Source organism: Marmota marmota, unplaced genomic scaffold, assembly GCF_001458135.2.
Source record: "Marmota marmota marmota unplaced genomic scaffold, marMar, whole genome shotgun sequence".
Classification (NCBI taxonomy): Eukaryota; Metazoa; Chordata; class Mammalia; order Rodentia; family Sciuridae; genus Marmota; species Marmota marmota.
The window spans coordinates 12,359,531-12,373,746 of record NW_026000206.1 but is presented as its reverse complement, the minus strand read 5'-3'; the positions used below and the strand labels follow the sequence as shown (position 1 = coordinate 12,373,746).

The following is a 14,216-nucleotide window of genomic DNA, read 5'->3' as shown; positions in this document are numbered from 1 at the left end:
TCACCACCATCACCACCATCACATCAAATCACCACCATCATCATCACCATCACCATCACCATCACCACCATCACCATTATCATCACCATCACCATCACCACCATCCCATTATTACCACCGTCATCACCATCACATCTCATCACCACTGTCATCATCATCACCATCATATCACATCACCACCCTCATCATCACCACCATCACATCACATCACCACTGTCATCATCACCACCATCACATCACATCACCACCCTCATCATCACCACCATCACATCACATCACCACCCTCATCATCACCACCATCACATCTCATCACCACCCTCATCATCACCACCATCACATCACATCACCACCCTCATCATCACCACCATGGCAGCTGGTGATTAAATACAGTCCTTCCCTCAGCACCACACCAAGCATTCACCTGCACTCTCTCATTTCTTCTTTAACAGCCCTCCAAGGCAGATATTTCTATCTCGATTTTACAAAATAAACCAGGGCAGCCTGAAATAACCCAGGGACAGACCCTGTGTTTCTGCTCCCCCTTTGTCACTTAGAGACATTTCTGGGCCCTTGCTGGGCCACCTCCAGGACAGGCTGTTCTGCCTTTCCCCAGGATCTCAGCTCAGAGCAGCTCTGAGCAGGGGCAGATTCATTGCCCTTGGCAGGACTGGGACGGTGGCAGTGGTGTAGGGCTGTGGTCCTCAGGGTGTGCATGTCGCGTGTGGCAGTAGGCGCGACTCTGCTCCCCAGCCATGCACATGCCAAGTCCTCCCTCCTGCCACAGGTACTCCTTCCAGGATGAGGAGGACATGTTCATGGTGGTGGACCTGCTTCTAGGTGGGGACCTGCGCTACCACCTGCAGCAGAATGTCCAGTTCTCTGAGGACACGGTGAAGCTGTATGTCTGTGAGATGGCGCTGGCCCTTGATTACCTGCGCAGTCAGCACATCATCCACAGGTGCATGTGCCTGATGGGGTGGGCCCTCCTCAGTTAGGTGGGGCTGCCAGCAGCCTTGGGTCAGGCCACCCGGGACATCTGGACTCCAGCAGGACTGGTCTAGCTCCTCTGCCTACCCTTGTCTGAGGACCTGTCCCCAGAGATTGTGTCTGAGCCCATCAGTGCCACCTCCAAGCTCATCTCCTCGTTGTGCTGCTGCTGCTGAGCACCTGGGGGTGGACCCTGTCCAAGCAGGTCCACTTGAGGCTGGACACAGAAGGCCATTAGTCCTCACAGATGGGCCATAGGACCTGCCACATTGTGGTGGCCATCACTGGCCTGTTTAACTACAGGCATCCTGCCATGGCCTAGCAGATGCCCACTGGCCCCTCTACCATGTCCTGAGGGAATCCAAGTCCATTCTGACATTGACTTAACACAGGTGAAATAAAGGCAGCCACAGAGCAGAATGAAAAGATCTTTGGTGGAGTATAAATGCAGCCCTGATCTCTGCCTCTCTGCCCTCGGCAATGCCACTGTGTGTCATGATTCAGGTACCCCACAATCACCAGGTACCCCATAATCACTGTGTGCCTGGAAATCAGGGTGGGGTGAGGCCCGAGGCCAAATGTGGGAGAGACAGACCTGATTCAGCACTTCTGTGTAGCCCTGGGGCTCCAGGGGGCCAGCCTGGGATCATGGGCTTCAGGCTGCAGGGCTTGTCCTGTCTAGACTAGATGCCAGGTGCTGGTGGCTCCCCTACAGCAGCTTCCTTGCCAGAAGGGGGCCGCTCTGCTCCCCTCACCAGAGCCCTTAGGCCCTAGTGTTTCCCCAAGGACCAAGCCAATCTGGTGCCCTGGGCTCTGCCAGGGGCAGAAGTGGTCTGGGCTCAGGACTTCCCCCATCTCTGTCCTTCCAGGGACGTCAAGCCTGACAACATCCTACTGGATGAGCAAGGTGAGCTGGGAGCCTGGGATGGCGGAGGGAGGTGGTGGGTGTCCCGCCCATAAGGACAGGCCCCCAGTCCTGGGCAGTCACACGGGGGCACTTCTTGCAGGGCACGCACACCTGACCGACTTCAACATCGCCACCATCATAAAGGATGGCGAGAGGGCGACAGCCTTAGCTGGCACCAAGCCCTACATGGGTAAGCCCAGGCAGCTCAGCCCCAAGTATAGCCCTGCCCCTGGCCCCAGTCCTCACTCCCACCCTGTTGGCCTGCAGGACTGGGCTTGTGCCCTGGCCCTAAAGTCCCAGCATGATGATGGAGCAGACCTGACAGATGTCCCAGTGGCGGGTGCAGAGGGGTTTGAGGGGTGCAGGACAGCAGTGGAACATGAGGACCAGATGGCCCCTGTCACACCCGGGGTGGGCCCTGGAGGGAGCTGGGTGGGCTGACTCAGCCTCGCTGGGCCGAGGCAGAAGGGAGCTGGCTGTCCCTGGTGGGAAGGGGAAGGGGCAGGGACCACTGGGGCGGGCCTTCCTGTTCACCCCTGGACACAGCCTGTTCTTGAGACCTGTGAGGTGCCCAAGTGTCAGGGTGGCCAACCCCTCAACAGCTCAGCTATTCTCTCCCTCTCTGTCGGGAAGCTCCGGAGATCTTCCACTCCTTCGTCAACGGTGGGACTGGCTATTCCTTCGAGGTGGACTGGTGGTCAGTGGGGGTGATGGCCTACGAGCTGCTGCGAGGATGGGTACGGAGCCCTGTGTCACTGCCTGGCCCCTGCCCCCAGCTGGCCGCTCCCTGCATGGGGTGCCCCAAGAGTCAGGGAGGGACGAGGCTGCCCCAGTCCCTGGCGAGAATTCACATGTGGAGAAGGGCCTGGGTTGATGATCTATGCCTGAGCCAGAGAAGGAGGGAGCCAATCTCAGGGTTTCCCAGGGATGGTGAGTGGGCCTGCATTCGGCCCCTGCCAGGGGACAGGACAGAGTGTCCAGCAGGGGCTGCCTCCTCGGAACTCACTGCAAGCAAGGCTCCTGTTGGGCCCTGTGCTCCTCCCCCAGGGACCACGGCCAGCCTGGGGCCTGGAGGCTGCTGCTGCCCTGGGTCTTGTACTGCCCTCTCCAGCCCCTTTCGGGGGCACCATACCCGCTCAGCCACCCCATGGGACCCACCTTGAGGAAGCAGCTCCTCCTGGTCCTTTAGGTCCTCTGAGGGGAGGTGCTTCCTGTCCAGATGGGCTTTGGGGCTGAGATGCAGGGTTCACCCAGACGTAGGCTCCTGTCCCGGCTCTGACAGTGGAAGCCGTGCCCAGGCTTTGCAAGCACCTGGGCTGGGGGTGGGGCTCTGGGATGCTGGGGGTGGGGCTCTGGGGTGCTGGCACTGGTGCCTGGCACTGTTCTGGGTGTCCTGGGGTGAGCACACCTGGCGCAGTGCCTCCTGCCCACAGCGACCCTATGACATCCACTCGAGCAACGCCGTGGAGTCGCTGGTGCAGCTGTTCAGCACCGTGAGTGTCCAGTACGCACCCACCTGGTCCAAGGAGATGGTGGCCCTGCTTCGGAAGGTGAGCCCCACCTCCTCTGCACCCACAAGGATGCGCCCCTCCACGCCCTCTGAGCTCGGGCAGCACTCCTCCCCAGGGCACAGACCCCATCACCAGCACTGTGCCCTGGCCCCCGTGGTGGCTCTTAGGTCCCAGCTCAGGAAAGCCAGGCTGGTTCCTGGTTGTGTGTTTTGAGATCTGGTAGCAGCTGTGTCTTCACAGCAGCTCAGGGGCACTGGCCCTGGGCCAAGGCACTGGGCACCTTGCCTGTCAGATCCTCGCGGGGAGCCTGGGCACCGGGGCCACTGGTCACCACACCCACTTCACATGCTGAGAACTCGGGTGTCGGGCCATCCACACTGCACTCTGGCCTCCTGTGCCCCTGCCTGTCCCCTTGGCAGTGCACATGGCCTGGACCGCCCCTCCCAAGGAGCAAACCAAGAAGACTCCAGGTCACCTGTGCACCTCTCAGGGCTGAGCTCTGTCTACAGCAGCAGAGGGGATGTCAGCCTGCAGGGACACAGGGCCATGCTGTGGCCTCAGTAGTACCTACCCCCATGGACCAGGCTGGACTAGGAGCTGTTCCTCGCTCAGAGAACCATTCTTTAAGTGGCTGGTGCTTCCAAAAAGAGCAGAGTCAGAGCCTAACCCAGGGTCAGGACAGGGTGTGGAAAGAGGCCTTCTCACAAGACCCGTCTGGCTCCTGGCTGGGCTGGAGGTGCCTAGCTGTCAGAACCCTGCTGCCCTGGCCCCTTGGGGCTTGGAGAGTGTGCACAGGTGGGAGTGGCTTGCATTAGTGACTGTCCACCTGGTACCTGCAGTTGAAGGGAGAGCGTTAGCTGGGCCTCTGCTGCCACCTGCTGGTATCCTGTCAGCATGCCCCTGAAGATCCTGTCCTGGGGTGCCAGGGCACCCAGGTCAAATTGTGCCTTGGACCACATTGCTTTCCTGACCACGATTCTTTTCCTGAAATCAGTGCCACCTTTCCTGTGTGCACTTTGGATTTCTGAACTCAGACCTGGCAGGCACCCCCCACCCCTCCCAGGACCCTGGCTTGGGACAGGTGGCCCCTCCTCAGTGGGGTTGGCTCTGGGTCCTGGCTGGCGGGCTGCCCGTCTGACGGGAGCCTCATTGCAGCTTCTCACGGTCAACCCCGAGCACCGGTTCTCCAGCCTCCAGGACATGCAGGCAGCCCCGTCGCTGGCCAACGTGCTGTGGGATGACCTGAGTGAGAAGAAGGTGGAGCCGGGATTCGTGCCCAACGTAAGCAAGCCTGCGCTCAGAGGGGCTCCAGGGCCAGGCGGAGGGCCAGGCTCAGTGCCCTGTCCCTCCACAGAAGGGCCGCCTGCACTGCGACCCCACCTTTGAGCTAGAGGAGATGATCCTGGAGTCGCGGCCCCTGCACAAGAAGAAGAAGCGGCTGGCCAAGAACAGATCTCGAGATGGCAGCAGGGACAGCTCCCAGTCAGTGAGTGGCGGGCTTGCCTTGGGGTCCCCTCCACTGCCCGTGCACGGCACGCAGAGCTCCCTGCACCGTGTTCTGCAGGCATCAGGATGGGACACGCATTGGCAGGTCCAAGGGGTGGTCTTTCTGCAGACCTGAGAAGGCCTGAGGCCCTCCTTCCAGCCTCCCAGCACCCTGTCCCCCCATTCACACAGCTTTCCTGAGCCCCTTGCTCCTTCTGAAATGGGCCATGCAGTGACCACTGTCAGTGCTGGCTGTAAGCATTGTGGGACATGCGCGGGAAGTCCTCCACACCACGCCCAGGCGCATTGCTGACCAGGCGCAGTGGTGTCCAGGCGCGTCCGTGCCCGGTGCGTTAGTGTCTGGGGCTGCCATGCCATGCCAAATGACCACACCCCAGTGGCTGAGACAACAACAGCATTTTGTTTCATGGTTCTGGAGACCCAAGTCCAAAATCAGGGTGTGGGCAAAGCTGTGCGGGGGAGGAAACCCTTTCCTGCCCTCGCGGCTCCCGGGGTGGTTGTCAATCCTGAGCTTTCCTGGGCTGGGGCATGAACCACCGCAGTCTGCCCCCATTGCCACATGGCCTCCGTCCCTACAAGGACCCAGTTGTATTTAGGGCCCACTGTACCCTGCCATGCCCTCATCCTAGGTGGACACCTGTGGATACCTGTATCTGAGTTAAGTCACCTTCATAGGTGGCAGGGTTAGGTCAGGAACAGGTTTCTTGTTGCGGGGGGGGGGGGCAGTTCAGCCCATAATCCGGGGTAGAGCTTGTGTGCACAGAAGAGCAACTGTGGCTGTGAGTTGGAGTCAGGTGACAGTGGAGGCGGTCACTGTCCTCCTGCCCCTGAGTCTGTGTGAGCCTGTGGGGGACACTCAGGGGTGGCCCAGGCCCCCACCCCTGGGAAACTTCCCCAGGCCTGGCGAGCCCCTTGTCCTGGGTAGAAGATGGGCATGACTGATGTGGGGTGCAGGGCTGGCGTCATCTCTGGGGTGCTGAAGTTTTTCACGGAACACCGGCCCATCCTCCGTCCCCCTGTCCTGCTGATGGCGCCCTGGAATTGCAGGTGAGGTGCTAGTCACCAGGTGGTAGGAGGTTCTCCCTTGGAATGATCAGGCTGCACTTAGGAGGGCACCTCCAGGTCAAGGCCTTGGGGTGCGGGAGCTGCCCCAGGTGGACGGGTCTTCATGAGGAGCCCAGGGAGGGCAGTGTGCAGAGTTCAGAGGGCCACACCAACCTTGGGCAGATGCTGTGGAAGGGAACAGGTGGTGGGGGCCTGGGCCTTGTGCGGGGTCTGTTGTGGGAGTGTGGCTGGAGGGTGGACGGTGCTGAGAGGTGCCACTAAGGGGACCCAGTGCTGTTTGGGAGGATTAAGAACCTCGAGCCTGGGCGGTTTTACTTGGCAGTTTTCCTTTGATGCAGCTCACACACCGCACAGTCCACCCGCTGGCGTGTCCAGTTCCGTGGTTGCTGCGTTTCTTGGGGTCTGCCCACCACCACAGCAGGTGTCAGAACTTCTCCACAAGACAGAGTGGCTCCCAGTGCCTCCCCCTGCAGGGCCTGGTGTCCCCAGGCTGCTTTCTGCCTCTGGTGAGCTGCTCTCGTGGAGCTGGGCAGCCCGTGGTCTTTCGAGGTCAGCGTCTTTCACGTGGCACGGTGACCTCAGTTCAGCCATGCTTTTCCACACATCAGTCTGCATCTCTCTGTTGCTGGAAGTCACATCTTATCTGTGGGTGGATCGCAGTTCACATGCCCGTTCGGCCACTGGTGGGTGTCTAGGGGTTCCCGTGGCTGGGCCCCTGTGAACCGTGCTGCTCTGAACACACGTGTGCAAGTCCTCGCGTGGGCTCGAGCGCTCGCCTTCCCGGGTTGTGCCCAGGAGTGATGCTGTCGGGCCACCCGACGCTGCCGTGCCTCAGGTCTCAGGAACCACCACGCTGCCCCACGGCTGCACCGTTCTGATTCCTGGTGGCAGTGTGAGGGCTCCACTCCTCACCCTGCTCTGGGTCGTCGCTTTATGCATGGTGCCGTGGCGCTGGCAGTGGGTGGCGGCTCGTTAGATCTGCGGTCCCTGACCAGCAGTGAGCAGCGTCTTCTCTGGTGTTCCTTGGACATTTCCTCCAGGAGGCGTCTCCGGGTTCCTTTAAAGGGGGTTTTCTCCTGGAGGCCACCCGACGGCTTCTCTTACCTGGTGTATTTCCGACCACTCACAGCGGGACGTGCGGAGCACTGAACTCCTGCCTGCCGTGTTTCTTTCTGTGTATGCGGCTTTCTTGTGTTTGTCCCTCCTTGTCCCTCTCGGTCTGCCCTCTCTGGTTTTCATGAGGCACTTTACACGACTCTGCTTCACCTTCTCCCTTAGTGCGTCGGTTTACTTCTTTTACAAATGTGGTGGTGGTTGCAGAATTTGCAAAGCACCGTTATCTCCCTTCAGCCTCCAAGAAGCACTGCTCCCACCCGTGGAGGTGCCTCCGGTCTGCTTCTCCGTCCTGGTGACATTGCTGCCATGTACTGTCACATTGTTGTCTTAATAATGATCTTTCAGATGGCTTAGGAAGGGAAACAGAAGGCCTTGCCTTCCCTCTGTGCCTCCCTGAGGCTGCCTTTCTGGTGTGGACCCACCTCTGGCCTGCCTACGTGCCCCCTGGGGAACTCCCCATGTTCCTAAGGATAGATGCTCTCCGTTGGTGCTCTGAGAAAGTCTCACTTTCCTTTGCATTTGAAGGGTGATGTCCCTGGATTCAGGATTCCAGGTCAGTGCGTTTTCTTTGGATGCTTGGAGCCTCTCCACGCTCTTCTTTCTTGCATAATCCACGACAAGAAGTCTGATGCAGCTCTTTGCTTTGCATTAAGCAGGATCTCCCCCGGCTTCTCTCAGGACTGTTCTCAGTGGCCCTCTGCAGGTGGATGTGCTGGGCCAGGCGTGGGCAGGCTCAGGTTCATCCCGCACGGTGCTCTCTGAGCTTCTTGGATCCCTGGTTTGGTGTCTCACGAATTTTAGAAAATTGTGAGCCATTGTTGGGGCTTGGTTCACCTCTGGATTTGGGGTAGTGACAGCCCTTCATCCCCTCTCTGGTGGGCCCAAGAAGAGTCGTGGCTCTTGCATCTGCTCATCCTTTTCTAGCTGTGAGTGTGGGAGAGGCAGAGCCACAGTTCTGTTGACCCCTGTTTCTTTGCAGGGTCGTTCACTTACGCATTCTTGATGCCAGTGCCTTGTCGGGGGTCTGCAGTCTGGTGCTCGGTTCTGCGGCCCTCTTCTGACGGCGTCACTGGGCAGCACTCTTTTCCATTCTGCTGCTGTCTGTTGTCCCGTGTCTTTCTTTTTTTTCCCTGTGCTTTGCCACATCGAGGAAGCATCACCTAAAGTCACGACGATTTCCTTCCCTGTCTCCTCCCAAGCCCATTTTGAGCTGGTTGTCATGTGTGGTGCCCCATGAGGTCCTGCGGTGTCCCTCTGCCCGAGGACTTGCAGCCACCCAGGCCCACTTGCTGACAGGCGGTTCTCCCCACTGCGCTGCTTGGCAGTGTGTTCAGAGGCCAGCTGACTGTAAGAGCAGGTTTGCCTGTGGACACACAGCTCTGCCCTGTTGGTCTGCATGTCCCCTCGTGCCTGCACACCCGTCTTGATCACGGCGCCTGTGGACTCAGTGCTGAGAGGTATGGAAGCTTCCTCTGAGCTTCTTAGCAAGTCTGTTACAGAATTAGGGGCCACAGCCTGTCTAGTACCACAGGTAACGTCTGGGGTCTCTACTGAGTCTCGGCATGGACAGGGGCTCCACAGATGTGCACAGCCATGAGGATTTGTGTGCATGTGTATCACTCGGGAGGGGGCTCCAGCAGCTGTCGCTCAAGGAATAGGAGAAACTGGCGAGGGGTGGACGCCAGGCGGAGTCCTGTAGAGAGTGGCCTCAGCCTAGCCTGCTGCGGCCTCTGGGTGTGGATGTGATGCAGAGGTGGCCTGCTCTGGGGACCTGGTTGTCCTCAGCCCTACGCTGACCAGCCACTTGTTAGGGGCCCTCCAGCCCTGTGTGTGTTGGCAAAGGACTCTCCAGCTGGTCAGTGAAGAAGGCACAGGTGTGGGCACTCAGGAGAGGCCCTGCAGAACCTGCCAGGAAGACGCTGCACAGGCTGCTGTCAAGTGTGCCTGGAGCCTCCTGAGAGGAGTGCTGTGTAGACAGGGCTCCTGGTGGCTGAGTGTTTGCAACAGCCCACCGTCACCACTCGGAGCCACCGGTTCTAGGAGCCTTTGGGGAGCATCTCCTTGGGTTCCTGGGGCCCTCTCTCCCCCGGAGAGCTTGGGTGTGCAGGTCCAGTGGGTGGACCCCACCTCGCCTGTGGTCCCCGCCCCCACCCCTGCCCCCACAGGGTCTGCACTCAGGGCAGAGCGGCTGGCCCTGTTCCCGCGCCCTGGTTCTTCCCCCTGGTCATGCCTCCCTCAGTGTCAGCATCTTGCTGGTGCCTTCCTGCCCCGCACCACACCTTAGACCTCGCCCAGAGGGGCCTGACCTCTGTGTGCGTGACTTTCTCAGAGCAGACTTGGTGCACCTGGGCACTTGTCATCAAAATGAGGCTGGGGGTGCAACACAGCAAGGTGCCTGGACTTCCCGGGGCAGAAGCCCACCCCTTCTTGATGATGAAGGTAAGTCCCCTGTCAGGATGGTGCCTCCTCTGGGAGCCACCCCAGTTGCCCGCCCGGTGCTCTGAGGCAGCACTTCACAGAGAGGAGAGGGCTCTAGAGATCTGCAGAGCAACCCCGGCCTTCAGCCCAGCAGTCTGCACCTGCTGCACATACTGGCTGAGGAACCCCCTGAGACTGGCAGAGACCCCGGGGGGACTGGGCTGAGCAACTGCAGGGCTCACGCATACCACCCAGGTGTCCAGCCACGCGCTCAGAAGACGTTGCTCAGGACTGGGGAAGATGAGCTGCTTCCCAGACTCCGAGACACCTGCCACAGTGCCTGCTTCTCTCCTGCTGGAAGGAGGACTAGCAGTGACACCCTAAGGACCTCATCACTGGGTCCCTAAGAGTAGTGGTAATGGGACATGCTCCTACATGTCAGAGAACTTGTCTCCCACGCTCTGGGGCACTGACTGACAAGCGCACTGGGACCTGCCACTTCCTCCTACCCGGCAGAATGAACGCGGTGCCACCAGGGGTATGAAGGTGGAGCACCATCTGGTGACTGAGGTTCTGGCTACTTTGTGACAGAACAGGGGCAAGAATCCAGAAGCACACTGTTGTCCTTGGGTGAATGCCCGTATCCCTGCCCCTTGGCTGGCTGAGCAGGAAACAGTGTCCCCCTCACGGTGGCCACGGGTGCAGTCCCTGCCCGTCTCTGCTGGTGGATCTGCCCTGGGTCAGCCACTGCAGGTGCAGCTACACAAGGCCCACCCTCATGGCCCTCAGCCATCTGGTTCATGCAGGGCCATGATGGGACCACCACCCTCTTGCCCTAAGGTGGAAAGACAGAACCAAGACCAGAAGTCTTATCTGTCACTGCCCCTGCTGACACCCACTTTGCTCCCCATCCAGGTCAGAGGTGGGATCTGGAAAGGTGGGGTCGGGAGGTGGGGGAGCAGTTTCGGGGATGGCTGTCTAAGCTCTGTGGAGGGATCGCTGACGTGGAACTGGGCACAGCTGGGTGTCGTTGACCTTGTGGCCCAGGTCTCCCAGTGAAGTAATCTGCACCCCAAGTTCACTGTCCGTCAGCTCTGCGTCAGTCCCCTGGCATGTGTGCGTGCTGGGGTGTGATCCCAGGCCCCCGTCAGCAGGCTTCAGCACACAGTGCAGCTAACTTGTCACCGCGCTGTACCCTGGGTCTCCAGAACGACCTCAGTACCCGAGACGTCACCCTTCGCCATCATGGTCCCACTTTCCTCCTGTGAAGGCAGCTATGTCACCGGCAGGGGGCTGATGGGAGACAGGGCTGCCTGCAGCGGGGTCGCCTTGGCTGCCTTCAGCCCCTGGGAGACAGCGCGGGTGGGTCTCTGGGCTGCTGGGCCCGTGCCAGGGGCTCTAGCTGAGCATGTGCTGGGACCCTCTTCCACCAGGCCTGCGAGCTCGCAGCCTCCTGGGTGCAGACATGGCTCCTGGGCAAGCGCGGGGTGCCCAAGGCATGCCGTCGCTGTGACAGGGGGGGCCTTCCTCGAGGGCCGCCACTCCCCGTCATGGCTCAGGTCAGAGGTGGGGTAGGATCTGGAAAGGTGGCAGATGACTGGCCTCGCCCAGGTGGCCCATCCTGGCGCCACTCCGACCCGTGGCCTGTTGGTGCAGTTGCCCACCTCGCTCTGCAGGTTGAGGGCAGCTGCCTGCCTTCTGCTCCTGGGGCACGTGGCCTCCCCCACAGGTGTGACCGCATCTCCTGTCCCGTGCCCCTCCCCAGCTCATTCCTGACCACCCCCCGAAGGGCGCATCCTGGGTCCCTACGTGGAGTCGTGGTCTTCTGGATCTTTGCTCTTGAGCCTCCTGACCCTTCTCTTCAGCATTCTCTCAAGGGTGACCTGGAACCACCAGGAGGGACCAGGCAGAGCAGGCCATGATTCCTGCCAGGTTTCCAGGAGCTGTCCCACACAGGTGGAAACCTGATCCCCGCGCTTTTGCCAGGAAATGGATTGCCAGCCGTGGGAGAAAGTCCTCATCAGTAGCTGCCCCTAGGCTGGCTGTTGCCCACCTGCAGCCCCCCGCAGCCCCCCGGCCGGCTCCCAGGCCTGTTCTCCTGGCCTCCTGGTACATGTTATCAAGGCCTCTTCAGCAAGTACCTCTCTGACCTGAGCAGGCCCAGCACTGCCCCGCTGGCCATGCTGCTGGAGGGGCCAGCCGCAGACCCTGAGCAAGGCTGGGTGGCATGACCTCTCTGCTCCGCAGGGAGGGGTCTGCTCTTCCCCCAGGGTGAGGGGCCGCCTGCAGGCTCGGCTTCACAGGGGAGTCAGGGTCAGTGATCTCTCCCAAGCTCAGGGACAACTTCCCTGCAGGGCCTTGGCTGGACTCTGCAAGACGTCCTTTGCTGAGGCCCTGGTACTCTCAGGACTCAGCAGTCTCTGGCGCGGTCTGGGCTCAGGCTGCGTGAGGCTGCTGCGGAGTGTGAGCGCCCCCTGCAGTATGAAGCGTCCCCCAGGGGCCCGGGCCACGGGCACCAGAGCTGCCGGGGAGTGCTGGGGGTGCCGCACCCACCGCCCTCCCTGCGGCTTCCGTCCACAGGAGAACGACTTCCTGCAGGACTGCCTCGATGCCATCCAGCAGGACTTCGTGATTTTCAACAGAGAGAAGTGAGTGGGGCCGAGACCAGCAGCCCCGCGCCATTGAGGAGGCTGGGCAGTGCCCATGGCGGGAGAGGTGGGAGGCCCCTGTTCAGGTTCCTTGGTGGGGACGGAGTTCCTGGGCACCTTGGGGTCGGCAGCCAGGGTCTGTTGGGGAGACACTCAGCCACTGCTCAGATCAGGCTGATGGCCTCCTGCTGGCCGCCAGGCCCTGCTACTCAGTCTCTCCTTCACTCAGCAAACCTGCCTTGTCAGGTAGGAAGGGGGCAGAAAGGGCCCAGGTGGCTGATGGGGCAAGACAGGCCACACAGCTGACAACCTGCCTCGGTGGAGGAAGGAAGGCTGGTGCAGGGAGACGCAGGGGGAGTAGAGGCTCCCCCTTCTGGAGAGGCGGGGAGGGCTTCCTGCAGGAGGTGGCTCTGCACCAGGACAGCAGGACGTGGGGGACAGTGTGAGGCTGGCTGAGGACACTGGCCCGTCCTGGGGATCAGAGAACAGGGTGAAGAATGGGCTGTTCCAAAGTCGCTGACCCTAGACTGGGCACTAAGCCAGGCCTCCCTTCAGTTTCTGAGCATCACGCAGTCAGGCAGAGCTGCCCCCAGGCTCCCTGCTGTGCCCAGCCCGCCTGGTCGGGAGATGCCCAGCACTGGCCCTGGGGGTACCTACACCATGTCCTGAGGAGCACATCCCTGTGTCCCCTCTCCAGGCTGAAGAGGAGCCAGGAACTCACCAATGAGCCTCTCCCGGCCCCGGAGACTGCAGCTACAGTGGAGGCCACGGCAGACAGCGAGGAGGAGCCCGTGGCCCTGCCGGCCTGCCGCTCCATCTGCCCCTCGGGCGGGAGCAGCTAAGCCGCCTGGGCAGAGAACCGGGGTCTTCAACCTTCAGGCTGCTTTGGAGACTTGGCCCACCAGGGAGGGGACAGTGGGCTGACGGCCAGGCCTGCCCTCTGCACTGCCATGTGGGTGCCCGTCAAAGGTGGCAGTTGGACAAGGAGGGCTGGTGCCACCGGGGCCCCAGTTACCGCAGGGTGGAAGGCACGTGAACTGCCTGCTCAGCCCCTCTGCTGGACGGCAGGTCGAGAGGCCAGGGTGGTGCGAACACGGCTGGAGTCCCCGGCCCTCCAGCCCCTAGTGGACCCAGCTGTACAGTCTCCTTTCCAGGCCCTGCTTCCCAGGCTATGGGAGGGGCCGCGTTTGCTCCTTCTTGTATACCAAGGCAGGGCCTCGGGGGAGGGAGTGGGAGGAGAAGGGAAGGCCAGAATGTTTTCTAGACACACACTGTTCTGGCAATTTCTGCTGTTTCTGTATAGTTTTCACCTCTGAGAATTACAGCGTAAGAACTTCTCTGTCCAGTGTTCTGTGTCCGAACCCCAAGGGGACCAATGCCTGCAGTCACGTGGAGAAGGCTATGGACTGGGGCAGCTGGGGTGGGGGCGTGTACGGACCGGCTCCTGCTGGGGCACAGCCTCCCCAGGCCTCAGGACCGTGGCATGCACACATCCTGGGGCCCCAGGGCTGGTGATGGACACCGCCAGGTCAGGGTGAGGTGTGCACACATGCTGCCGGAGGCTGGAGAGTCTTGGGCAGCAAGTGTGGCCCCGGAGGGCTGGGCATCAGGGCTGGACCATGGGTCTCCAGGACAGGACGGCTGCCTGTCATGGTCGCCAGTGTTCTGGAGTCAGACCAGGACTGTGTGAGCAGCCGCACCAGCCTCTCCTGTACTGGAGGAGGTGGGGCCCAGCTCCGTTCATCCAGAGCTCCATCCGCTGCATGGGCTTACATGGGGGGAGGGGTGCATTACCTGTGGCCCTCCCAGGACAGCAGCCGCACCGGGCACTGTGGCGAGTGTCTGAGTCTGCGCCTGCAGAGCCACCTCTGCCCCAGCACACGCTGTCCCCTGCCCAGCTGGGGTGGAGGACAAACTGGCTGTGCCAGGAGCAGAGCAGCAGCTTTGGGCCCTGCCACTCCTGGCCTGAGACCCATGGGAACTGACGGCAGGGCCCTCAGCAAGGTCAAGGCCACAGACTCCACACGGTGTGCACACCAGAAGGGACACAGTGCCCAA

At 61.0% G+C, this 14,216-nt stretch overlaps 1 protein-coding gene across 6 annotated transcripts in view; it reads left to right on the top strand.

Moving 5' to 3' along the window:
- The window catches only part of Stk32c (serine/threonine kinase 32C), a 62,200-nt gene extending 48,705 nt beyond the window's left edge, over nt 1-13,495 (top strand). For 3 of the 6 annotated variants that reach the window (XM_048791406.1, XM_048791408.1, XM_048791409.1), the window contains exons 4-12: nt 785-958; nt 1,857-1,894; nt 1,995-2,084; nt 2,528-2,631; nt 3,328-3,444; nt 4,561-4,686; nt 4,760-4,891; nt 5,866-5,958; nt 6,315-8,553. In XM_048791406.1, coding sequence (XP_048647363.1) covers nt 785-958; nt 1,857-1,894; nt 1,995-2,084; nt 2,528-2,631; nt 3,328-3,444; nt 4,561-4,686; nt 4,760-4,891; nt 5,866-5,958; nt 6,315-6,671 — 1,231 coding nt within the window. In that variant the 3' untranslated portion in view covers nt 6,672-8,553. Of the gene's footprint in view, nt 1-784; nt 959-1,856; nt 1,895-1,994; nt 2,085-2,161; nt 2,500-2,527; nt 2,632-3,327; nt 3,445-4,560; nt 4,687-4,759; nt 4,892-5,865; nt 5,959-6,314; nt 8,554-12,090; nt 12,159-12,855 lie in introns of those variants that run through there. The other 3 variants (XM_048791407.1, XM_015498401.2, XM_048791410.1) reach the window with 3 other exon arrangements.
- The last annotated feature ends 721 nt before the right edge of the window (nt 13,496-14,216 follow it).